The sequence below is a fragment of the Pyrgilauda ruficollis genome, unplaced genomic scaffold, assembly GCF_017590135.1.
Source record: "Pyrgilauda ruficollis isolate IOZ18807 unplaced genomic scaffold, ASM1759013v1 scaffold33, whole genome shotgun sequence".
In the NCBI taxonomy this organism is placed as follows: domain Eukaryota; kingdom Metazoa; phylum Chordata; class Aves; order Passeriformes; family Passeridae; genus Pyrgilauda; species Pyrgilauda ruficollis.
Genome location: NW_024524711.1, coordinates 3,337,613 through 3,362,285, shown reverse-complemented (window position 1 = coordinate 3,362,285; position 24,673 = coordinate 3,337,613). Strand labels below are relative to the sequence as shown.

At 39.0% G+C, this 24,673-nt stretch overlaps 1 protein-coding gene across 8 annotated transcripts in view; it reads left to right on the top strand.

The window, feature by feature from the left end:
- PIK3CG (phosphatidylinositol-4,5-bisphosphate 3-kinase catalytic subunit gamma) overlaps positions 1–14,485 on the top strand; it is a 32,810-nt gene extending 18,325 nt beyond the window's left edge. For 7 of the 8 annotated variants that reach the window (XM_041474628.1, XM_041474630.1, XM_041474629.1 and 4 more), the window contains 6 exons: positions 752–898; positions 2,082–2,172; positions 5,266–5,396; positions 6,035–6,146; positions 8,038–8,195; positions 12,491–14,485. In XM_041474628.1, the coding sequence (XP_041330562.1) occupies positions 752–898; positions 2,082–2,172; positions 5,266–5,396; positions 6,035–6,146; positions 8,038–8,195; positions 12,491–12,772 (921 nt within the window). In that variant the 3' untranslated portion in view covers positions 12,773–14,485. The remainder of the gene's footprint in view (positions 1–751; positions 899–2,081; positions 2,173–5,265; positions 5,397–6,034; positions 6,147–8,037; positions 8,196–12,490) is intronic. The other variant, XM_041474632.1, reaches the window with a different exon arrangement.
- The last annotated feature ends 10,188 nt before the right edge of the window (positions 14,486–24,673 follow it).

Genomic DNA, 24,673 nt, shown 5'->3' with positions numbered 1-24,673 from the left:
TTTCAGTAGATGAAACATGAATATACTAAAATACTCCTATATTATGAATTCTATCTGCTCTCAAACACTGATGTGCCCTTGCTTTTTTTTAATTTTAGATGGCTTTATTGTACATAGTAATGTTGAATAATGAATGAGGAATTCCAGAATAGAAAATAAGACTTACTACAGTTGTCTTAGCCATAATAACTGAAAAAAAACATTTGAAATACTGCAGTTTCAGTTCTGAATTTATCAGTATTGAAAATGTAATAAAACTAAATAGGGAATCTATTATCTTATGAATGATTACCTTAAGTTAGTTTCAAAAATGCCATTTCCCCCATTAATTTGAACAATTTACTAAGGGAATCGAATCAAGCAATCTGGAATGTAGTTGCTAGAAGTCAGAAGGGTGGATGATGTGGTAAATTGCATTGGACAATGATTATGTTCTGGTTTTGCAAAGCATCTGTCAAAGTGCTGTTGTGAAGGTCCCTATTTTCCAGTTTTGTCAGAATCTCTATTCCTGTTTTAAATTTGTCTGAAGCAAGCTAAATCCAGGTTTGGAGAGTCAAGATACACTTTTGCCTTTATCATGGACAGTAGTTAAAAGTTGTGCAGGTTCAGGGAGGCTTTGTGTGGCACCTGAACTCCGTGCTTTCAGTGTGTTGCTCATGGTATAGCTGAGTGGAAGCTGGTAAACTATTCTGTTAAAAAGGTTTCTTGGGTTGATGTTGGCATCAGGAAGCAGTAAACATGTCTTTCACAGATAGAAAAATGTAAAGTAATGGCGTCCAAGAAGAAGCCCCTCTGGCTTGAATTTAAATGTGCAGATCCAACAGCTCTGTCAAATGAAACCATAGGCATCATTTTCAAACATGGAGATGACCTCCGTCAGGACATGCTAATTTTACAGGTATGAGAGCTGAACCTTGTAAAGAATAACATGAATATTTAAAAATATTTTAAAATAATTTTGCTTTTCCAAAGTGTGTATACCTTGTCTTCACTGTCCATATGAAATGCAAGGTTGTCTTTTGTATTTAAAACTCTGTATGGCAAGGCTGACATCAACACTGGATCATCTTTGTCATACTGTGTTATGGATTAACCCTGGTGGGATGGAAAAGGAGGAAGAGTAAGAGCAAGAAAAGTTGTGAGTTGAGCTAAAGGTGCTTTAATAAGCAAAGTGGAAGAACCAAGGAAGAAAACAAAACAAGTGGTGCTAAGGTAGTCACTCCACATCCCATAGGTGGACCAGTTCTCAACCAGTCCCTGCACAGAAGATGGTTAACCTCCATAACCCTTTGCTCCCTGTTTGATTGCTGAACATGACATTGTTCAGCATGGAGTATTTCTTTGGCTGGTTCAGATCATCTGCCTGGTTGTGTCCCCTCCCAATCTCTTGTGCACCCCAATCTAGCCACAGCGAGGTGGGTGAGAAACTGGCAGCCTTGGCACTCAGCAGACACTGTTCAGCTGGGACACTGGGACATCAGCGTGTTCCCAGCCCTGCTTTGGTCACCCTCTAAACCACAGCACAGTACAAGCTGCTCTGAAGAAAAGGAGCTTCATCCCAAGCAGACACAGTGCATACTGTTACCCTGGCTTTTCCTGCCATATGCCATACATATTTCACATTTTGGTGTTCTAGAGACGGAGTCTTACTTAGTGCAAGATGGCCTGTTTCTCTGATGAAGTGTTTTTATAATTTATTTATGTAATGGGTAAAGTTAACAAATGAAAAATCAATAGCTAGTCACTCTAGTTTCAGACAACTGGTTTGTTAGGGCTTTTGGAGGTATTCATGGGGAAAAGTGGGCATGCTTGCTAACACATTCAATCTCACCTTATGTAGAAATCATACAATATATTTATTAATACTTTATAGAAGAGTAAAGATTTCCTGGTTGCAGAACAGATGAAGAAATATAAACCCTGGTTCTATAACTGATTATCTTGAATGGCTGCACACTTTCTGTATTTATCTCTTAATCAAATAGCAAGTTTAGCCCCATCTTAGAAGTGTTATTTATATGAGTAATCTGTAATGTTCAAATAATTTGAAATAGCTTAGCATATCTGTTTGATTTTACTAGATTCTTCGAATTATGGAATCCATTTGGGAAGCAGAATCCTTGGACCTCTGTTTGTTGCCATATGGTTGCATTTCTACAGGGAACAAAATAGGTATGTGATCACACTTACTGTGATTAGAAATTCAAAATACCATATTTACAGAAGATCTGGGAGAACTATTCTAACATGTGCTGTAGTCCTGAGGTGAATAACACTTTATTACACTTTCTGTGAGCAGCCTTCAGGTGCATCTTGGCAGTGCTTTCTGCCCTTCCTTGAGCTGTAGCACAGCTGTTTACTGGCTGTGATTCTTGTGGAATGCCTTGGCTTGTGCTGCAAGCTCCTCTTTAATAACAATATTTAGTATGAAACATCAGTGAAAGTGAGTGACTTATTCAAGATGTATTTTAATATGTTGATAGGAATAAAATAAAGAGCAAAACATTTATATTTTTTCCTGATCTAAAGCTTCATACCCTATACCACACATAAGAAACAACATTTCTTAACAGGATGCTCAGGTAATCCTTCTCACTGGGCATTAGTTCCTGCAGCAGAGATGATCAATTTTTCAGAAATTGTGGTGAAAGAAATCAAGTAAGAAATCCCAATAAAATTAAGACTCATTTATAACTCTTTAGTATACTTATGTAATCTACTTCCTCTCTAAAATCCATTGCCACATAAAATTTTTAACAACCTTTGATTTCATGATATCTCAGCAATGCAGAAAACCCAAATTCTGATAAAATACCTGGTAGCATGACATAAAATAGTTTCTTTTCTCCTAATATAATGTTTTAAAATTGAATTATATTTATTGATAGAATTTTAATAATAAAGGAAATGGAAAATTGTACATCAAAATGCTAACTGACTATGAATATAAGGAAAGTCTGGGGGTTTCTCTTCTTTAGAGGTGTTAAACCTTATTTTTTAGAGAGCTTTTTAGGATCTGATTTAATTTTGTTTAAAATTATCTCAAGACAGTGTAATGTATAGAAAAAATGAAGGAAGAAGGAGGAATTCTGCCAGTGATGCTAGCATTTTCATACTTGAGTTACAGATTTCTGTTATTCTTTCATTAATTCTTAATTGATTCCCCATTCTTCTGTTTCAAGGAAATAATATTTGATTTTCCTATGGGCATGGGAGAGATGTAAGAATTTAGCATCCTTTTAGCACCACAGCAGGGGCATGGTTAATCATATTAACACTGCTGCTTGGTTTGCTGAGAATACCTGCAGCCTAAATTGGAAATGCCCAATGTGGCACACTTTGATGTAGAGCTTATGCTTGTTTGGAACAGAACCAAAGAGTAGTGGCATGCAAATGTTCTTTCACAGTATTCACATGTGGTCTTTTTCCAGGCTGCTTTTTCCCTCCCTCTTAATACTTCCATGGAACTTGGGCAGTTTCTGTGTATTGACACAAGGACAGTACCCCACTCTACACTGAGCACAGGGAAACAAGTGGCTTACATCTGGGGCTGGCACCTCCTCCTGCACAGAGCATTCTCATTCTGTTAAAGACATTGCATCCAGTGCAGTTTGTAATTTTGGAAGCATCTGTCCTCTCCACTGCTGCTGCCAAGCATACCTCTGTAGGATGAGCTTTCTCTTCTCTGTGTCACTGGTAAAAGGTCATACTCTGCTCTCTCTCCCTCTGACATGTCCACATGTTCCTGGCTCTGTGAGGCAGTTACCACTACTTACTGTGCAGCATCACTGCCGAAATGAAGAGGTTCAAGCTGCCTCTTGGAAGAGTCACCACAGAGCCCCGGGAACACATTGCTTGGTGCATTTCCTGCTGCACTCCCTCCCCGCTGAATGCAGCCCAGCTGAGAGCTGCTATCCTTGGCACCTCCTGAGCCAGCTCTGCTCCCCCGCCATCAAGGAGCTGCTGGCCGGTAGAGGGAGATTTGTGAGCACAGCTTTTTCAACAGCTGGAATGGGAGCTGGAGCTCACACCGGGGAGAAAAACAACAGCTTGACAAGCAGAGATCAAAATGCAAAGCTTTTTAATTTGGTGGTCTTGGTGGTGGGTTTTGGAGGTCATATTTCCACAATAGTTTTATGGCAAACACATCCAGACCACTGTAAAGACAGAAGAAAAAATCTCCAGGGGGTATTCAGCCATGAATTCAGCCATGCAGAGAGGGCAGGAAGAGATTGCTGTGTTGTTACTCTATTACAGGAAAATTTGCACATAATTTAGAATTGCAAAAGGGTGGGATTATGAATAGAAAGAAATTTATCTGGTTCAGACAGTTAAATTGAAACCAACTCAGAAGCTGCTTTGAATTGCTTTGGAGAGAAATGGGTATTTTTGTTTGCTTGCTTATCTCTGAACTGGAGCTGAAGCTAGAAGACATTGTTGAAGTTGAACAAGAGGAAAAAAAGATTCTAATTACCAAATAAATTCAATTAAGATCTGACTTTCCCCCATATAGGCATGCCCAGGCTGGACTGCATTTGCTAGTCTTGGCTACAGTGCAGGGTTGTGTTGCAGCCTCTGTTTCTGCATTTCCCTCTAGGTTCCTCTCTGTCACATGCCATGCTGGCACAAACAGGACAAGGCCCTGTTTCTGCACCATATTGCTGTGATGTGCCAGTGTGCCTTGGCAAGGGTCTGTTCAGTTTAGGGACAGACCCCATGGCCCTGACAACCAGAGCTTTCCACCAGCAATCCCACTGCTGTACCTCGCTGTGCACTGGTATTTCTGAGCTTTCTGTGTATATGCACACTTAAGCTTAATTGGATTTACTGCAGGAGGGCCAGCTCTATTCCTGTGTCACAGCCCTGGCAACACTTGCATCCCTAGACTGCAGCAAAACAAAAGCTTTTTTTCAGCTCCTCATATTTGTGAAGTTGGAGAGAAGCTGGGGAAAAAGTGAGTTGGGATCAGGACAAGAATATTTCCTCTTCTTGGGAAAATCCTTATGCAGTGAGTCCCCACTCATCATGTGATACATTCATTATAAAAGGGGAGGAGTTTTGATGCCAGGCTCCTTATGAACTCTGGCTGGTTTCAGCTGGGAATGAACAGGAACCATTGCTCCTTGTCAAATGAATTTCTGGTCACAACCTATGAAGATCTGCAGTGGGTTTTTAAACACAGTTTAAAATTTAATTTTGAAATTTTTTAATATGCTTTAATAAAAAATTAATAACTTCTTCTAAACTATTCCTTATTTTCTTAAGGAATGATCGAAATTGTGAAAGATGCTACAACAATTGCCAAAATTCAACAGAGTACAGTTGGGAACACTGGCGCATTTAAGGATGAAATACTAAACCAGTGGCTCAAGGAAAGATGCATGATTGAAGAGAAGGTGAGTTATTTGAATTTTTAGGAAGGATTTTAAATTGCACCCTACTAATTTAGGAGCATTGAGCCAGTATAGTTGTGTTTGTTACTTGTGGGAGTTTGAAAAATCCGTTCATTTTCCCTGCACTCAGCTGCAGGTGTATGTGAATGAGCCTTTAGCATCCAGCTGGCAGCCAAGCTCCTTTATCAATGGAAGTTAGAAGTGATACATGAGGAGCAGGTTGAGAGGACATCTAAGAACACTGAAAGGCAGTGTGGTTTTAGAGGATTCAGGTGCAGGTTTGGGTGTTCACAACGCCTTTGCTTGTGTACATCCACTGACCTACTACAGCTTTCTGCCACATTCTTTTCCTCAGAATGTGTGAGCTGCTCTGTGCTGTTTTTCTGTGCTGAGGGATAGAGCCAGCACAGGGGGTGCAATGCAGGGCTGTGATCTTCATCTCTGCTGTGCAGTGGTGATTTTATAAGATAGTTTGCTGTCCTGAATTAGGGCAAATCTGGGAGAAAACACCCCCAGCACACAAAAGGACATTTGCCTAACTGTTGGTAGATACATTTCAACAGAAAGGTACATAACTTTGAGAATGATTGTATTTAGCATCTAGCATTGAAGCATTTAATATCTCTAAGATTTATTTTTAGTTTCAGGCAGCTGTGGAAAGATTTGTTTACTCTTGTGCTGGATACTGTGTGGCAACCTTTGTACTTGGAATAGGAGACAGGCACAATGACAACATCATGATTACAGAAACAGGTGGGTTGTTTTTTTGAGAATTTCATAGATGTGCACTGTCTATACTTCACTAGATTTATGTTTTGTTTTAATAAATAATGCATTTAACAATGAATGAAGAGACACAAACCAATTCTGTCAGTGGTGCTTACAAGGTCAAGTCCCCTGTAACACTGAAATGCATTTTCACCCCAGTTGGCCTTCATACAGGCTGGAGATAAGTATCATTAATAATGCCATTATTTTCCAAGGAGTAGTTTGATACAAACTAAGTCATTAGAAATGTAAATCAAATTTTTTTTTACTGTCTACATCTAAGGTCTGAACACCAAAAAAATTTATAAAGCAGGCAGCTCTTCATCTATCTGGTATGTGGCTGTGGTTCTCACAGTGTTCAGTGGAACTGAATTCTGTCAGAATCCAGATGTTGCTGGACTGTTTTCACTTCTGAGGAATGTAATTGCTTTGTGTACTGTTGTAAAAAATTTTAGGAAATAAGTGTACATGGAGTGTATTTGTTTACCTACTAAAATTTGTGGGATGGTTATATCCTCCTGAAGAAACAGGTTTTTTGTACTATAAACTTTGGGAGTTACTTCTGTAGCTGCACATTGTTTCATCCTTAATTTTACTTACCTGTGGAAAGAACCCCTGAACAATCAGTACATATGGAGGAGTTTTATTTAGTCTAAGGAATTCACTTTTAGTTTCATGATCCCTCACTTCATAATTAATCTCTGGTTCTTAGCAGATAGAAAATAGTTAGAAGGCTAGATATTTATTATTGATTATATTGAAGTTTTATCCGTTGAAGGCTGGAGAGAAGAAGTACCCTGAAGGCAGAAATTAGCTAATTGAAGACTACAGTAAAAAGTTCAGCAGAAGGCCTTAAGGAAAAAATTACTAATAAATGCTTTAATGTCAACATTGTATATAATATAATGTGGTGTTGTTCCCACTGGCAGAACATGAGGCACAGGTCAATAGACAGGAAAACTGAGAAAGAAGTGTTGTTCTGTTGTAGTCATGAGCAGGTTTGTCTCAGAGTCTTTAACAGGATCTGTCTTGAGCCTCAGGAGCCAGAAGGATCTCAGTCTGAGAGGTCTGCAGAGAGTCAGATTTGGTAGGCCGGGGGGACTTGAAAGCTGTCTTAAAATCTGCAATGTCTAAGGATATTCCACCTACAGATCACTGTGAAGTATCATCTTACATAATTCGATGTTTTATCTTTTTTTATAAATATGCCACTACTACAAATCTGTGTTTTTAAGTAACCATACTCTTGTATCCTTTTCCTGAGTGCCAGTGAAAGTAATAAAGTAACATGGAGAGTAGCAGCACACTCCAGTCCTGTAGGTGTAGTGACCCTTAAAAGGAGAGGTTTTCATTGCTTTTGTGGGAACTGATGCCCTGCTGCTCTCTCAAAGCTTATCCAAAGGATGACAATGCAGTCTTGAAACACACAGAGTGGTTTAGAAATCACTAATGAAGGTCTGTGAGGAGAAAGCATGTTCTAGTCAATAGCATTTGCCAAGGAGATGGGTAGTGCCAGAATCCCATGGGTATTTGAAACATTCCCCTCAAGCCTTTTCCGTGTAGTGATTCTGTGATTGTTACGGGTATGAGACACAAGCTTTCCTTGGTTGATTTTTGAAAAGCTGTAAGTGTATGTTTAGATAGTACAGCAGTTCTGCCAGACTTTTAACAACCACCAAAGATAAGCAAAAAGTAATTTTGTAAGAGGACAAAAAAAGAAATTTCCCAAAAAAAGAAAGAAAATAGTATTTTCCACTGAACTTAAGAGTGATCATATATACCAAAAAAAGGGGTTGGAACTCCTGTGAATACACGTAAGTGTTATTAGCAGTTTATTGTATTTGTCTGAATGTGACTTCTTCTTCTCTTTATGAAGGTAACCTTTTCCATATTGATTTTGGCCATATTCTTGGGAATTATAAAAGCTTCCTTGGAATTAATAAGGAAAGAGTTCCTTTTGTGCTGACTCCAGATTTTCTGTATGTCATGGGAACTTCCGGAAAGAAGACAAGTCTCCATTTCCACAAATTTCAGGTAAAAGAATGGGAATCTAGCTGCAAATCAATTAAGCAATGTTTTTTTTTACCCTCTAAAATGAACATTAGTGCCTTGATTTGCAAAGATTTAGGCTCCTGGGTATTATCTTAATAAAATGTACTGAATCGTAATATGATTCCAGGATATTTTAGGCCCAGCTAAGAGAAAAATTATCTGTACAGTTATGGGAACTAGAATTCAAACATTCACAAAGGCACATTGAAAATCTCATTAGCAGCAGACCAGATAAGCAATTCTTTCTTTGTTTCTTGTCTTGATTGAAAATACTTTGCAAAGGGCTTCAGTGTTTGTGCAATTAGAAGAAACTCATGGCTCTAAGCAGAGCCTCTGTGGAGTATGAGCAGGTGTGAGGCATTCATCAGCTGGCTTGGCCAGTGTTATTCCCTCCTGATTCTGCCCTCGAGTTCTGGGGCTTGGACTGCTGCATCTGACTAAAAATCTCATTCATCAGCTGGCTTGGCCAGTGTTATTCCCTCCTGATTCTGCCCTCTGCAGACTTTGGACTGCTGCATCTGACTAAAAATCCGTAGTGACCCTAAGCTATCTCAGATGGTGATTTGTGAAGTGGATGGATAGATTTAACTGAAAGAAATGGCATTAAAAATCTTTTCTATTGTTTCTGTTTCAAACGAGTGCTTTCAAACCAGTGGTGATTATTTGAGCTAGTGTAGAACCTGGTCAAACAGGGAGGTTAGTATGCAGTTTCTATGTTTAATGAAATGAATGGGAGCATGGTTGGTCAAAAGTACATGTATGTCTGAGGTCTTTATAGACTTTGTGTAAAGTTTCTGATTTAGGAAGCAGATTCCTTATAATATCAAAAGAAAAATTCTTCTGTAGAGTGAGCCAAAGCCAAAGCCTGAATTTCATGTTCTGGATTCCTTGTGGGTGAAATAGTCCCAGTATGGAGTCTGGTTTTCTAAGTACCTAAGTACCTAAGTTTCTTCCTGGTGGATGGTGACTATGTCCTTTTGAACACATATGCAGTTACTTCAGAATTTTGTCTCCATATGTGGCAGCATCTCAGTGCTTTTACTCACTTATCTAAAAATGAGTGTTCCCCATCTGGTCACATCTGGCAGGCTTCCCTGCCAGGGATGGGGATCTATTGGATCCTCTTGCAATGCCCACTTGATGGTATTCTTATATTAGGACAAATCTTATTGTCCACCAGAGACAGTCAAAAGGGAGAGGCCATGTGTGGAGAGGACCCATGTTCTTTGGTTGAATCCAAAAGATCTTTGGTTGAAGTCACTGCCCAAACTTCTGAAAATAATTAAAGAACCAGGCGCAATCTTTGAATCTTCATTTTTGCCAGGACTGCCCTTATCACAGTGGAAGTGTTTTGAAGGGGACTTGTAGGTCAAAAGATGTTAGGGTGGGGTTTGCCATGGGTTGGAGCTGTTGTGGGAAGGGAACTACATGGGAAGGGAATGCTGAGCCCATGCTCTCAGGGAAGCCTGTGCACTGTGCTGTGTACAGCAATGATGCTGTTGCTGCAGCTGTAAGTTATGTGCAGGTGTGGGAAACACCAGTCTGAGCTATGTCATTTCAAAGAAGACCTCTGTTCTGGAAGCAGAAAATAGAAGTATGAAAGTGTGCTAATGGAGAATTGAAAGGTGTCTGCAATGAGGTGAAGTTGTTTTCATATATATAGATCATCCAGCTCTCTAGAGAGGATCTGATCTTTACTTCAGCAGCCCAAATACCAAAATCAATTGGAAATAAGTTTGGTCATAGCCTCTCTTCAAAACATCATGCTTCCATCATGGAGTCCTGGGTTTGACGAAATAAACTTTTTGTTACTCTGGTACTAATTTCAAAGTACTGCTGCCATCGCACTAATGCACAGTTTAGGAAAGCTGTGATAGCACCAATGCCATTTCCACTAGTGTCCTTAGCCAGATAAAAGGTGATTAATGTGCTTTTACTGTTGTGAGCTGTGATGGTGATATGAGACCTGGGCATTTTAAGTGACATGGTTTAGGCACAGACAACAATAAACTGACCAAAAAATGTAAGTTCATGTATAGTTCTGCCGCAATAGCAACTGTTTATATACCACTATTGCAGTAGTACATTAAAAGTCCTTTCTGTCTCAAAGACCAGTAGATAATAAAATACTTCTATACAAGTAAAAGAGTAACACAGAGCAAGATTTGCATCACGTATTTTGCTATAAAAAAATGTGCATTTTAATTACATGGCCAGAGTTAAAAAAAAAACCCAAAATTGTAGTTTCACTTTTCAGTTGACTAATAATAATTAGGACAGTTTCAGGCTTTCAAAATGTTTATTCTTTTTTTTCCTGTTGGGCAAGGGGATTTTGGTTTCTCCTCAGCTCCTCTCATTTTGCCTATGGCTTTAGATGAGTTAGCAGCTTTCTTCTTAATCCCACGGTAAACATGTACATGCCCTTGACACATAACTATCGTCTGGGCTATTTTTGGGTCTCGCCGCCTCTCTCAGGAGTGTAAAAATTCCTTTTCTTGGAAGATGCTAATGCAAAACCACATCCAGTTCCTGTCTGAATAAATAACTGTAACAGGCAGATGCAGATTTTTTAAGTCTTTTGAATTCCTGGAAGGACTGCCTGTGAGATGCAGTGATACCAGATTTTTCTTGACTGCATAATTGTTTTTCTGTCTCAGGCACCCAAAGCAGTGAGATACATCATCCATACAGAAATGTAAAACCTTCTTTGATATAACTATAAAGACCTTTCATCTCTTTCAAGGGTAACAAAACACAGACTAACCCTTGTGACAAGATTTCTCTGTTTGAAGTTGATAATACATAAGTAAAATTTCTTTTTTTTTTTCTCCTGCTATAATGGAGAGAAACTATTCCCTGAGGTAAGGTGATGGTGTTTTCTATTGTAAGCTGTGCTTTGGCCATTGCATTTAATCTTTTGCTGTGCTAGAACTAAACTGACTCTGGTGTTCATAAATATGATCTTATTTCAGAACAGAATTTATTTCGGAGAAGAGTGAAAGATATAAGTTCCCAGGCAATACTAAAAAAGAATTGTACAGGCAGATCTTCAGTGTATTATCTTCCTTCCTTAGTATTTTCCTAACCTGTCTAGTTGGGTGTTCTGGTGTTGCTGATGTAAACAGTGATAGATGTTAGGAGTATTTGTGCACTTCTTCTGTTTCAGAGAAGAAAAAACCATGTCTCTTCTAAAAAATGCCCTGTGTTCTAGAGGGCTATTGGGATTTGTTGGAAGTTTACATTAAAGTACTTGTATTTCCCAAATATTATTCAAAAGCTTAATATACAGCTGTTGAAAGGTTGAATTGAATATTTAATTGGGTTAAAATTAGCATTGCTTCAGCTGTGGTTTAAATAATAACAACTTTCTTGGAAATATTTTTCATATTTTTACATTACTGCATTGCAGACCTAATTTCTAGTTCATTGATGATTGATGTCTTCGTTGTATTGTTCTTATTTCTGCTAGTAAATGAGTTATAAATTTAATATAAGAAGTAATAATTTCAGTTTATGTATTAGTCGCTTAGCAGGAAATAATTATTTCTAAAGCATTGCATGTTTTTCCAAGCTGCAGAAATGTCATTCTTCTAAAAGTTCTGTTGTTAAGCACAGATTATTTATACATGGAAATGAAAAGGCTATGAAAAACGCCTATGGAATCCAGAATGACATTGCATAGTGATAGAAATCCTCCAGCAAGGCAGAGTGCCTGAAGACTAGAACTGTCAGCTAGCAAAATTCCTTAGAACACCAAGGCTGGAAATCTTCCCTGTTAAATAATCCGTCACCACTGCACAGCTAATAGACATCTATAGAAAATTAAGAGCAATCCCCTGGAGGTGCTGCTTTGTTCAGTATCACTCGCCAGCCACAGTTCCTCCTTTAAATAGGAACACCCCTACAGGAAAGGAAGAACAGTGAATTATTGCTGTCACTTTTAACAGCCACAGAAAGGGGTTATATGGTAGTGAAATTCTTTCGAAATTCTGGTGAGGCTAAGGTTTTATGCTTTAGTAATTAATGTAGTATTAAGAGCTGTTAGTTGTGCACCCAAACAGTTCTTGTTGGCCCAAGCTGTGGTGAGTGAAGTTACACTGAGCAGCAGGTGCAGAGGTTTGTGTCACGTTTCGACCCAGCTGAACAGCTCGCTTGGGTCTCCTGTCACCGACACTCAAGTGATTGAATGGCATTGGTTAATGAGAGTCCTGTGAAATTCCTTCACCATCCCTCTCAATTGATCTACTCAATTAACAAAGAACTCTTCTCTCTCACAGGATGTATGTGTGAAGGCTTATTTGGCTCTCCGACACCACACAAACCTGCTGATCATCCTGTTCTCCATGATGCTGATGACTGGAATGCCTCAATTAACCAGCAAAGAAGATATTGAATATATCAGAGATGCACTGACAGTAGGGAAAAGTGAAGAAGATGCCAAAAAGCATTTTCTTGATCAGATAGAGGTTTGCAGAGATAAGGGCTGGACGGTGCAGTTTAACTGGTTTTTGCATCTTGTGCTTGGAATCAAACAAGGAGTAGAAAAGCATTCTGCTTAATATTTTATGTAAATTAACTGTGGGTGTGAATAGGAGGTTAGTGAATCTACGCGTTATTTCTGAATTATGAATAAATGAGCAGTCAAAATTGCCTTTACTCTTCTGGCAGCTTAAATGGATCTTGTAAAAAGGCAAGGACTTTATTCTGCCCCTCCAGAAGATCTTCCTGCAGATAAGATTTTTTTTTTCTTATTTCTAATGACACTTCAGGTTGCTGGATTCTTTTAGTTCCTTTGCTGTTTTGGCTTGGAATTTTTTTTCTTTCTTTTGCAATAATTTCAGATAAATATAAGGAGGAGATTGAGTAAGATGATAACCTGCAAACCCCCTATGACCTTAATTGTTTGTGATTGTCAAGTCCTTCAAAACCAGAAGAATTTATATAAAATCTATGGTTATAGTGAAGTCTCTTTAGACAACCACTATGTGTCTCAGAATGGTTTAGACATGAGTGTTCTTCCTCTACATCCTTCTCTTTTGTCCCTTCCTCAACATTTTGTCTTTTCTGGATTTTTAATATGTTGTCAGTAGAAAAGAGCTTTGGCTCTGCCATTGGCGGAATTGCCTTACTGTTACTGTCACCTCCTGACACAGACAACCAATCCTGGCTGCCAGGAGAACTTCACAGTTACTGGGAAGTTCCTCAGATTTGAACATGAAATTCTGAACATTTAATTTTGAAAGATTTTTTACTGTACTGTTTAGTGGGTAACATCCATATTATATTACAGATTGTATTCTTAGTGTAAAGTTATTAAAATTCCACCTGTATAGGAAAAGCTTTGTAGAAAAAGCAATGGTACTTCCTTATCCCTCAGAGAAAACTCCTTATCGAAGAGTAATTGACATTTTACCAAATATCTGAGAAACCCAAAGTTATTTATTCATTGGTGATATATTTTCAGGATATACCTAGAAGGAATTAAATGTAATCTTTGAAGTTGTGTATATTTTGCTATTTATTTTTAAATTCCTGAAGAAACAATACTACTGAAAAGCTATTTATGAAAGAAAAAAAACCCTTGTCTTTAATTTCAATATTTAAACTTAAAAGAGGAAAAAAATGGGCAGTGTTAAGTAGAATTTTAACTCTCTACTGTAGATTGCCTGCAAATCAAGTCTGCCTAAGGTAGGAAAGGAAAAAAACATGGAGCCTGAATTAATCTTTGACTTGAATTATTATGGTATATTTCTTGCTAATTGATTTTTACCAAAGAGAGAAGATGGCTTATAATATTGCTTTTTTGCACTTGTGCCCATGTAATTTCTTCCTTCATTGTAGTGTTACATGGGCTTTACATTACATATAAATGATTAACTGAATTTTAAAATTCTGTTATCATTTGCTTTGATCATTTCACAGAACTGTTATGATTTTAACTACTGCTACTACTGAGTGCATTCTTGAAGGATTTTTAATAAATGTACTGTAATCGGTGTCTCAGTTATGAGATGTAGCCAATCTATTCTTGAAATGTAGATGTTTAATTGTTTACTGTGCACAAGTATTTTTGATGTAAATGGTAGACTCCAGTTAAGGAAATCTCTACGGTTAAAATGTAGACTATTTTGTTATTCTGTTACATTATTATTCTGTGCAAGATAGGCTTTAGGTCATACTAAAATATAAACTAAATGGTGAATATTGTCTGTAAAATGATATTTTTAGATTTATATTTTATAGATCTGAAATAAATTGATGTGTTCTATGAATTTGATTATTATTCATGAATAAGCAGCTTAGCCCCAAATACTTGTAAATATTTTTTATTCATTTTCTTAAAGAATACCTAATTTCAGTAAGAAATCATATTCAAAGTCCCACTCCAAGGAATTGTTTTAGTTCCATATTAATAACTCTGTATGATGTCAGATATATTGAAATTTAATAGTCTATAGTATTAGAATTGCAATTATTGTAATTGTTAAAATGTGAATTGAATATTGCCACTTTCAAAGAGCACTTTATTAATTCCTGGTTTCTTCTATGAAGAAAAATCTGAAGATTTTAGTAAGTTCCTAGTTTTAAAAAAATAAGTAGATGTAGTGCTAAATTTAACTCTAGCATGGGGAAATAAATGCTAATCACAACTTCAAGGGAAAAAGCACTCTTAAAGCAGCCTCTATTTGCAGGAAAAGGTCTACAAGAGATCTGCACCCAGAAGAAAGTAGCTTAGTCCTGCACTAAACTTACACTGATGATTTTTATCAGCATTTTACAATGTATATTTAATAGAGCAGTTTACAATGCTGTGTTGAATTGTGTTTATTGCAGACACCTGAAACACCTCTGTTCTGAGCAAATTCCCAGACTCTTCATTGCTTTCCTTGCCCATGCAGCCTGTGGTTGGGCTGCCTGGGCTCTGCTAGGCTGCCTTGTGCCTTCTGGGCCAGCCTGACTCCTGGGAGATCAAAAGTAGCTGCCAAATCTCCTCTTTCCCTACGGAGCAAGCTGTGGGCACCAGCATCTCCTTACAAGAGGCTGCACGATCATGCGGCTGATTATCGGCTGGATTCTGTGTCCCTCTGGAAACCTCCACCCACCACTGACCTTGTTTTGTGGCAGGCCTGACACAAGGAGAAACAGCACAGAGATGTGGTTTGAGGCAGTCCAGCCTCAGTGGGGAGAGGAGCTGCTTTTCAGGTGAGGAGATGCACACAAGGACACATCTGCACGTCCCAGACAGAGCACAGCTGTCCCGTTCTGCAGTGGCATTCCCAAGGCCTGGAGAGCTGGAGCTTTAGCACAGATGCCATTGCTGCAGACTCAGGAGACACAGTTTCCTGAGTCTCTAAGAGCATAAACTCACTGACCCTGCAGAATAACTGTTTTTTAAGGGTTATAAACCAGGAAATGTAAATTAGTCATTAACCACTAACCCTTTTAAGAAGCTCTAACACAGCATGCAGAAAAAGAAAATTACTAAATTTTTTAGTAGGTCTCAATTATCATCACTGTCTCCTGTTAACCTTAAGATTATTTTTTTGAAAATTATTTTAAGGACTACTTTGTCTTTGAGATCTGTAGTATTTTTTTGGTAGTTTCATTCACATCATGACTGCACCTAACAGTGGAGATTTGAATCTATTCTTAGAGTCAGTGCCTCATATGTGACTTGACATCTACTTTGACCCCAGCAAGGTCATTGAGATGTTGGTTAGCAGTGAGTGTGTCCCCAAGGCTCCATCCTAATTATATTCCAGGACAGGAAGAGAACTTGAAATGGAGCTCAGGTGTACAGTGTGATTATATTTAGATCTTCATTGAATGCACTGGTTGCACTTGTTAGAAGTGCTTAATTTATCATTAGCAGAGTATTAAGACTTAACATCTTTAGCAATTTTTTTTTTCTAAAATGTGATCAGTGGTACAGAAATACAGATATGAACAAATGACTTTAGAAAAATGTCAATGGAAATTATGATTTTTGTATTTTAATTATAAGCCTTTCTCCTGACTACCAGCAGCATTCTGCAAATCCACATGAGTCCTAAGGATTATATAGATTTCAGACTCTGTGCTAATGACTTTATAATATAGTTTGTGTAAAGTAGCCTTGAAAAGAAAAAATTATTAAAATTAAAATTGGGGATGCCCTCTGCAGGGTCTGGTGGGCTATTTGAGCATCCCATCAACACTGAAGTTTCTCCAAAACACTCATGTGTTTTCATTGATCTTCTCATTAAACTTATGTAATATATGTTAAAAACAATATTCCAGAAATAATGACTTCTCCTAGAGATAGGTCAACAGGGAGAAAGATTCCTGCTGTGCTCAGCCCACTCTGCAATTGGAAGCCAGAATTGGCCCAAAAAGGTACCAATATATTTGAAATCTTGTGACACACTGACAAAAAGTAAGATTCATGCTGGAGAAGAGAAAACAGAAACACAAGCTGTTTGTCTGCAGTTACACAGTTAATAACAAGGACTGACCAAAGATACAAATGCCATGGTTATCCCCATGTGAGGTGTGCACATCATTATCTCTTTAGAGAAGAGGGGCACTGGTGACCTGTTCTAGTCTGCTGACACAAGGAGACAGGCACAAGGCCATGGCTTCTCCTGGCTTTTTGTGCATCCTTGGGTCTCATACCCAGCAAGAGAAGTGCTGATGACCTGCCTGTTGATAATAAACAAGGGGACACTGGACAGGATCAGTTCCTTCCTGCCCCTGGAATGGGGGCTTGTTGTTCCAGCACTTGGCGTGGCAAGAGCCCTCTGCAGGCTGGGGAAAGCAGCCTGTGCCATTGCTCAGGTATTCATTCTCCTGGGCATGCAAAAGAAGAGGCTGTCACTTTGGAAACAGCAGCAGCACTGCCAGGAACACGTGCCAGTTAATTTTAGCTAACAAAAGATTCCTGTGCATGGCAGAAGTGCTGTATCTTTTAATTGCAAGCACATCCCACACCTGGGTGCAGTCAGTCGGTGTTCAGCATTAGGAGTCATCGTGTGCCAGTGCTGGTCACACTCAAAGCTGTCTCTGGTCTCGTGCCTATAGTCAGAGTTATTCACTCATCCACTTACTAAGTGCATCAAGAAAAAAAAAGGAAAATAATACACTGTAGATAGCAGCATTTCTTTATAAGATAAACAATTAATAGATACACAAGAAAAGTGTAATGTAATGAAGAATACCCAGAAAAGAGCCCTGAAAGGAGAAATTGAAATAAAATAAAAATGTTAATGACCCATAGTACAAAACAGTTTTAAGAATACATCTCAGAGTTTGTACCAGATGTTCTTTTGCCTTTGAATATGTCTTTCTTTATCAAAACTAATTATCTTGCAAAAGGCTAAGAGGGCTATGACTGTTTAATAACCTAAGAAATATTCTGCCACAATGCAGTTCATTATAAAGAGTTAATTAGATACTTAAGATATAGCCAGAACTGAATTTTGCTCAGTGTATGTACTGTTAAACAACATGGGATTAACAAAGAAAAAAAAAAAGTGCCTAGAGCTTCTTCCCCAAATCAACCAGCAAGTGTCTGGGACTGGCAGTAAACTCATCACATGAGGAAGTTATTTCCCATCATGATGGAAATGCATTTTCCTCTGAAGTATTAGGAGCTGGTCCCTGTCAGGGACAGGATACTGGCCTGGACAGACTCTGTCTCTGATGCAGGATGGCAGATCCTCTGCTCAGCTGTCAAATGTCTGCATGAAAAAATCTTGGTGAAATAAACAGGTCTCCTCAGGAAATGCTTTCCCTCCAGCCAAAGATATTCTTCATTTTGATGACATTCATGACAGCATCTCTGTTTTACAAACCTGTTTCCTTCCCACAGGATATGATGTATTTTCCTAATCTTGTAAAACAGTAATTTTGCCCACCTGGAGAGAAAAAGACCCAGTTTACTCTCCCAGTAACTTTAAAGCAGTCTGAAACCAAAACCCTCCAGGCAGGGACCTTTCGATTCAAGGTGATGGCTCGTGCAAAGGCAGGCAATTATAGGGAGGTGCTAATTAGCTGTACATCAGTACAGAGGACAGTCTTTGGGGTCCTGTCATTGCAACACCATAGCAAAGTGTGGGTAAAGAGTGGCCTCTAACAAGACCAGAGACTTGAAGGTCCTGCAGAGATTGATAACAGCTTTGTGGGGAAGAGGTGGCCATGGGGCTGCAGCCCTCCCAGGGGATCGGGGACTCAGTGGCAGCAGCTCAGGCAAAAACGGGTGTAGAGGCAGGGTTTAAGTGCCAGGATGAACTGTGTGCTCTGCAGGGTTTAGACCTCAGCAGATACAGTATGTTGCTGAAAGGCCCTTTCATGGGATTCATGCCACACAAGTAGTGGTGTTATCAGGATTATTCTGTGAGAATAAATAGTTTATAAAACATTAGGTTTTCTCTTTTTTTTAAATTGGTAAGTAAAACCATAATATGAATGACTGTTTTTCTGCTGCTGCAGCTCCTGCTACTGCTCAGGATCTTCACCCAAATTCCCCATTTCTCTTCCCTTGTTGCTCTTTCTTGGACCTCAGAATCTAAAACTAGAATAAACTGTCTGCATCTACAGCCAGGAAATGCACAGCTGAATGTCAGCAAAAGAACCACATGTCAAAAGTACTGGTAGCTGGACATGCTGTCAACACCTGCACTGGGAGAAACTTGCTAAAAATTCTCCTGACTCTGACAAAGAAACAAACAGCAAAAGAAGTGAGGAAAAGCAGTGTGTATGTGCTTCAAGGTGCAAAGCACTGGAAGACTAAGCTTTCCCAGGTTTAATGCTCTGTATTCACCCTCCTGACTACTATTATCAATGGGCTCAAGGTAGAAAAGGAACTTTATAGTGAATGCACATTTGACTGGAAATTTAAGTGCAATAATAAGCAAAATACAGCCCTTTTTCAGAATATCCAAGACTCAAAAAAAGCAATGATGTGGGGCCACTATCTAGCTGTCCCCCCTGGTATCATGTATGCATACTGTCCAACACTGTGATCAATTTAGCTAGTGGCATCAGCAGCTGCACTTTCTGAGAAGCAAGTTACTTGCTTTCAGTACTCCCTGTAAAGCAGTGCTTCTGGGGCACCCTTTGGAATACCATCTTCACAAGGGATAGGCCAATAAAAAAGATATATGGAAAATATTTATCATAATTGCAATATAATAATTTAAAACAGCATCAAATATACACTACAAGAAGTATTTATTAGTGTTATTTACAAGACCAAGAGATTATAATCTGAAACTGAATAATAGAAAAATTATTAAATGCATTGTTTTGTCAAAAAGGCTTAGAAATAGGGTACAGCTCATAACAACTTGCCAGGATTTGTTGTAATACAGTAGATGTCACATAGTTTTGAGCAAAACCTTAAAAAAAAGGACACCACAACCCTTGAAACACAATTTAAACATCATAAGAAGTGGACAACTTGATGGGACTCTTACAGGGAGAAGCTCAATGTAGATGAGGGAACAAACACCAATGTAGCAACATTTCCATTCAAAAAGGAAAAAGAAATATTTGTAGATGTCAGAAATGTCACAAAGGGAATTATTTAAAAGACATTAAAGTATTGCATGAACAATAGGATACAGAAGCCCATAGGAAAAAAATGTCATTACAAAGAGCTGAAAAAACCTCACAACATTTGGAGAAACTGTTAATCCCCCCAAACTGCTCAGTGCCTACTAAAATATAAAATGAGATCAAAGAGACACTGAATCTTTTAGGACAATCCATCCTTGATGAGGATTTAGTAATTCTGGTTAATTTGTGGAACAACAAAGTATTCTTGGCTACCAAAGAACTGTGGAAGGCAGAAACAGAGTTAGCTCTGAGTATGGACTGCAGAAGCAGTACCTGGTCATTACAACCAGCACGCCTCAATGGCACAGAGGATTCTCAGGAGACCTCTCAGAATGTACACGCAGGGAGAGTGGGCTGTGCACTTCTCCAGCAAGAAAGGTCAGAAATAGCCAGACTGCTCCCTTTGTTCAAAACCTCAGAACTGGAACCCAAGGAGCTTGGCAGCAATGCCTGGCACACCCAACAGAGCACAGCAGGGGCTGGCAGCTGCTCTTTCTGAACTCAGAGAAACCATTACCTGTGATAGCTGATTACTATGGTAATTCTTCAAACTCAATCAAACAACCTGGGAGCTGACAATACAGCAAATCAGGCTGTGACAGAGCCCCACAAAGCTTGCAGGCTGCGAGGGGAGCGGTGTACAGTGAAGAAACATCAATCTTCAGTCCATTTTCACATCTGTGTGTGCCATTTAGACTCTACAAATTGCCAGCAGTTATATGTTTCTTGTTAATTTACCATGTCTTTTCCCTTAAAATCTGTGGTTTACAAAGCCACATACCAAGCTAAAAGGAGGAGTGTGTATTGCCCTCCAGCAACTAGTTTTTGTCTTGCACTTGTCTTAATGCTACTTGATTCATGGAAAAAAGAGCTCTATTGGAAGATGATACCTCCCTGGCAGATAAATAGACTAGAGGGAGTTTATGACCTGAGGAGTGTTCATAGCTGTGAGTTACCACATGGCAGTGTTTGCTACCTAAGGGACCTGCAGTGAATTTATTAAAGTAATAGTCAACAACAAACATCTGAGGGATTTAACAGGTCTGTACAGGGTGGATGTCCCAGACATGCACAACCTGCTCTCCAGATTTTTCCTGGCCCAATGGATGGAAAGCTGAGAAATATGCAAAAATAGTCAATCATCTACTAAGCACAGCAAATTAAGGTTGTCAAGACCTTCCCCTAGGTTACTTAACTAGTGAAAATAAGCAAAAGAGCTGTGATTTGCTTGTAATGCCAAGAATAATAAATCAACATTTGTTCACTGGAAGATAAGCTAGAAATTGTATTATAATAAGAAGTGTCAAATCACTTAAAACTTCCACAAGAAATGTCAGTATAGTGACAAGACTCCTAAGGAGATGATCTGTCCTCACAGTAATTAAATCAGCAGAAGAGCCTAATTTTTATGCGCACAGAAGGGACACACAGGGAAAGAGGATAACACTGTGCTCTTCACTGTGCAATATCCTGCCAGCAATACCAAAACTGCAGATGAAGAGAAGACATGTACAGTATTAGCCAGCCCTGAGAACTTCCTGCTTACCATATAGAAGAGAAAATTCCAATACAGCCAACCCAAGCCCAGATGATTTTTCATGTTTTGGCTATAGCTACAACAGCCAAAAGCAACACTTGCTTCAGATGGAAAACAAGATTTAAATGGCCAAGCAAAGGATTAAGGTACATTTTGTGAATATTTTTAAGAATCACTCCAAAATTCCTTTGCTTATGAGAATGTGTGTCAAGACACAATTAAATAGTCATATGGATTTTTAAGGGAGAGCTATGAAACTAGAGAATTCGAGTCCTCCTTTATCTTTTTTTCATGTGTCTTGAGCTGAGTTGTAAGCAGAGCATGAGTTTGAAATATTTTGTTAATAAAAAGCCTATTTAGTTTAGCTTATCCCCTATGAATTTTCATTCCTTCGCAGAGCCTAAATAAAAGCAATAAAATCATATTTACATTGGGATATTTGCCTTTTTTTCCTTAAGAGGTAATTTCTTTTACCCTCTTTTTAGCACTGCTATGTATGCAAAGCCTAAGCATAGAGTAAATTGCCAGTGGAAAATGTAACTTCAACTTAGTACAAACAGTAGATAGCTGAGACCTTCTCACAGGCATGGCCTTCCAGGAGAATGACCTTCAGATGCTCTTGTTGAACAGTAAATGGCCCTGTGGCAAATTTGGGGTGGAAAAAAGATAAAATGAATAAGAGATAAGATAACCCCATGGTGTTGCTCCATTTCTTTGGGAGCAACATCAACTTCAGCAACTCCATCATTTTCCTGATGTTGCTGTTTCACAGGGAAAAGGAACAGAGGAGGTGAAATTCTTGTAGTGAGTGTAAAGGCTCATATTGCCTTCAGTCCCATGAGGTTTTTGAATTGTAAGCAAAGCATGTGCCCAGTGCAGATGAGAGGCAAAGAGGGTTCTGTTGGAACAGCTGCCACTGCTCTCTGGATCTCTGCTCTCAGCACATCTGGGGCATTCAGGCAGCCAGGGCAGCACATGTCACCAGGGGAGCAGGAACAGCAGCAGCTACAGCCAGGATTCAACAGAACAAGGAGAGCAGAATTTTGGGCACCAAGCTGTATATCTGAATAGCCAGCTTGGTAGGAATTTCACCAATGCCAAGTCAGAGTGAATGAGCTCAGTTCAAGCTGCAACACGATGGGCCTGGGCTTGGGAGCAGGATGTACTGGACCCAGAGAAAATAGAAGCAGCAAGATTCAAAACTCGAAATTCAAAGCTCACTTCAACCAAACCTTCTTCAGCTCCTGGAAAACAGCCTTGGTAAATCTCTAGTCGTATCATCATGACAATTTTCCCAGCTTGTTGGTTAAACAGTGCCAGTACTAAATATAGCCCTCTTTGGCATGCCAGCAGGAGCTTGCCAAACATGAAGAAGAGTAATTTGTCCTTCCTGAGAAGACACATGCCACCCTCAGGCATATGGTACCGAGCCAGAAACAATTCACCCCAGAATGGCAAAGAGCCCACTACCGGCCTTGGCCTGATGTGTTCCCACACTGCCATAGAATCATACTGGATTCTGTAGCATGGAGCAGAGCTGGGACATTCCAGGGCAGTATTTTCCCAGGTAAGAGTCACTGTTGTAAGACAACTCACTGAAGTGCAAAGTTAAAAATGAATACCCTTAAAAAAACCCACAAAAGCAGAGAGTAATCTGATGAATCTTCACACAACGTTTTAAGTTTCTAAACCCACCTATGAGACTGCTCCACCTTTGGCTACTTTTAACAGATAAACTGGTATGTACCAATAGCTCTGTGACAAACAGATTGTCACTGCTGTCAGAGTGAGTCACAGGAAATCAACTGCATTTGAGAAAAATTAGCATATCCTTTAAAGAACAAGTCTGCAAATGAACAATGGTGGGAGACATATTTAATGCAATGTAATACTGTGCTCAGAAAATGAGCTAAGCCGGAGAAAAAAGAAAAAACCCAACTTATTTGTGGATCTCTTCTGATGGATTATATACTTGTAAAGTCAGACAGACCAGTTCAGTTTTTAGTAGCTTAGACACCAAGGTCCAAGAACAGCTTTTAAACTGACACAGAAACATGACATTTCCATTTCTTTAGGACCTCTGATCTTTCCCTCCAGAAAGAAACTAATCAGTTGCAGTCCTACACTGGAAACTGATTATTTGTGAAAATGCTTCTGAGCAATAAAATGTAAGACCTTCATCCAACAGTGAAAGCTGGCCAAGCACAAAGGTTGTATAGGCATACAATTGCTTACAAGATAACAACCAAGAACAACATAGGAAACACTGAGATCTGGAGAAGGTAATTGCTCTGTTCTTCCAAATTCAACAATTATGCTCAGACACAACCAAAAGTAAGAAAGGAAATCAGCATTAATTAAAAGTAGACCTGCCCATACACAGAGTGGAAGAATCTCTCCAGAGCTTCCCATGTAAGAAGCTATACTAGATCTGTTCAGACAATCTTTTTTTTTTTTAAATTGAAAAGATGGATAAGAAGGACAATCAAGTGCACTGAAACAACAGAAAGGCAACTGTATTGCCCATCACCTTCTTCATGGGAGAACAACCAAGATGTGCTAAGGGCTTTGCACTGGGTAAGTTTTTTCATTTCCAGCCTACAGCTGGGGAGTGTCTGCCACAAACAGCAGAGAAGAAGCAAGTTAGGAAGTTGTTTAATTACTCATGGTATCATCATGTCTCAGAGGGAAAATCAGAAATATCTTTAAAGGAGCAAAAAGCAATGGGACCAGCAATTGAAAAGTTTAGGTGCCTGTTTGCAGACTGAGAAGTACTAGCTTAAATTACATTAGCTGAGATGTTTTGAAGAATCAAGAATTATGAACCTTCCAAAAGGTAAATGCCTTTTGCTGAAAATGGTTTTGAAACTCCAGGTGTGGCAGAGACCTCATGCAGGGACTGGTCACACCAAATGGATTGTCCCTAAATCCTGGAAGCGGGCTGCTGCCATTTCTGTCAAATTTCAGTTGAAGATCAGCACAGAGGTGCTCAGAATCAGAGAAGGTGGTGGTCCAGGTAGAAAATAGATAGAGAATATAAGATTTATAGATTTGGGGAATTTTTTTCCCCTGTACTTGTTGCAGTGAAAGAAGAAATAAAGTTCTGTGGCCTATTTAATATTCTTTAACCACTCTTGAGCTGCGAGTAATGTTCCCCTTTAAAACCTTCTTGACATGTACCCTGGTTCTTAACTGAGTGTTCTTTGTTTGGAAAACAGCCATTAGGCACTCACCCTTATCTCAAGAGTCAGACAATCAGTATTGTAGTGTCATGATGTGTTCATTCTCTTCAGGTTTCATATGGACAAGCTGGATTCCTTGGAAT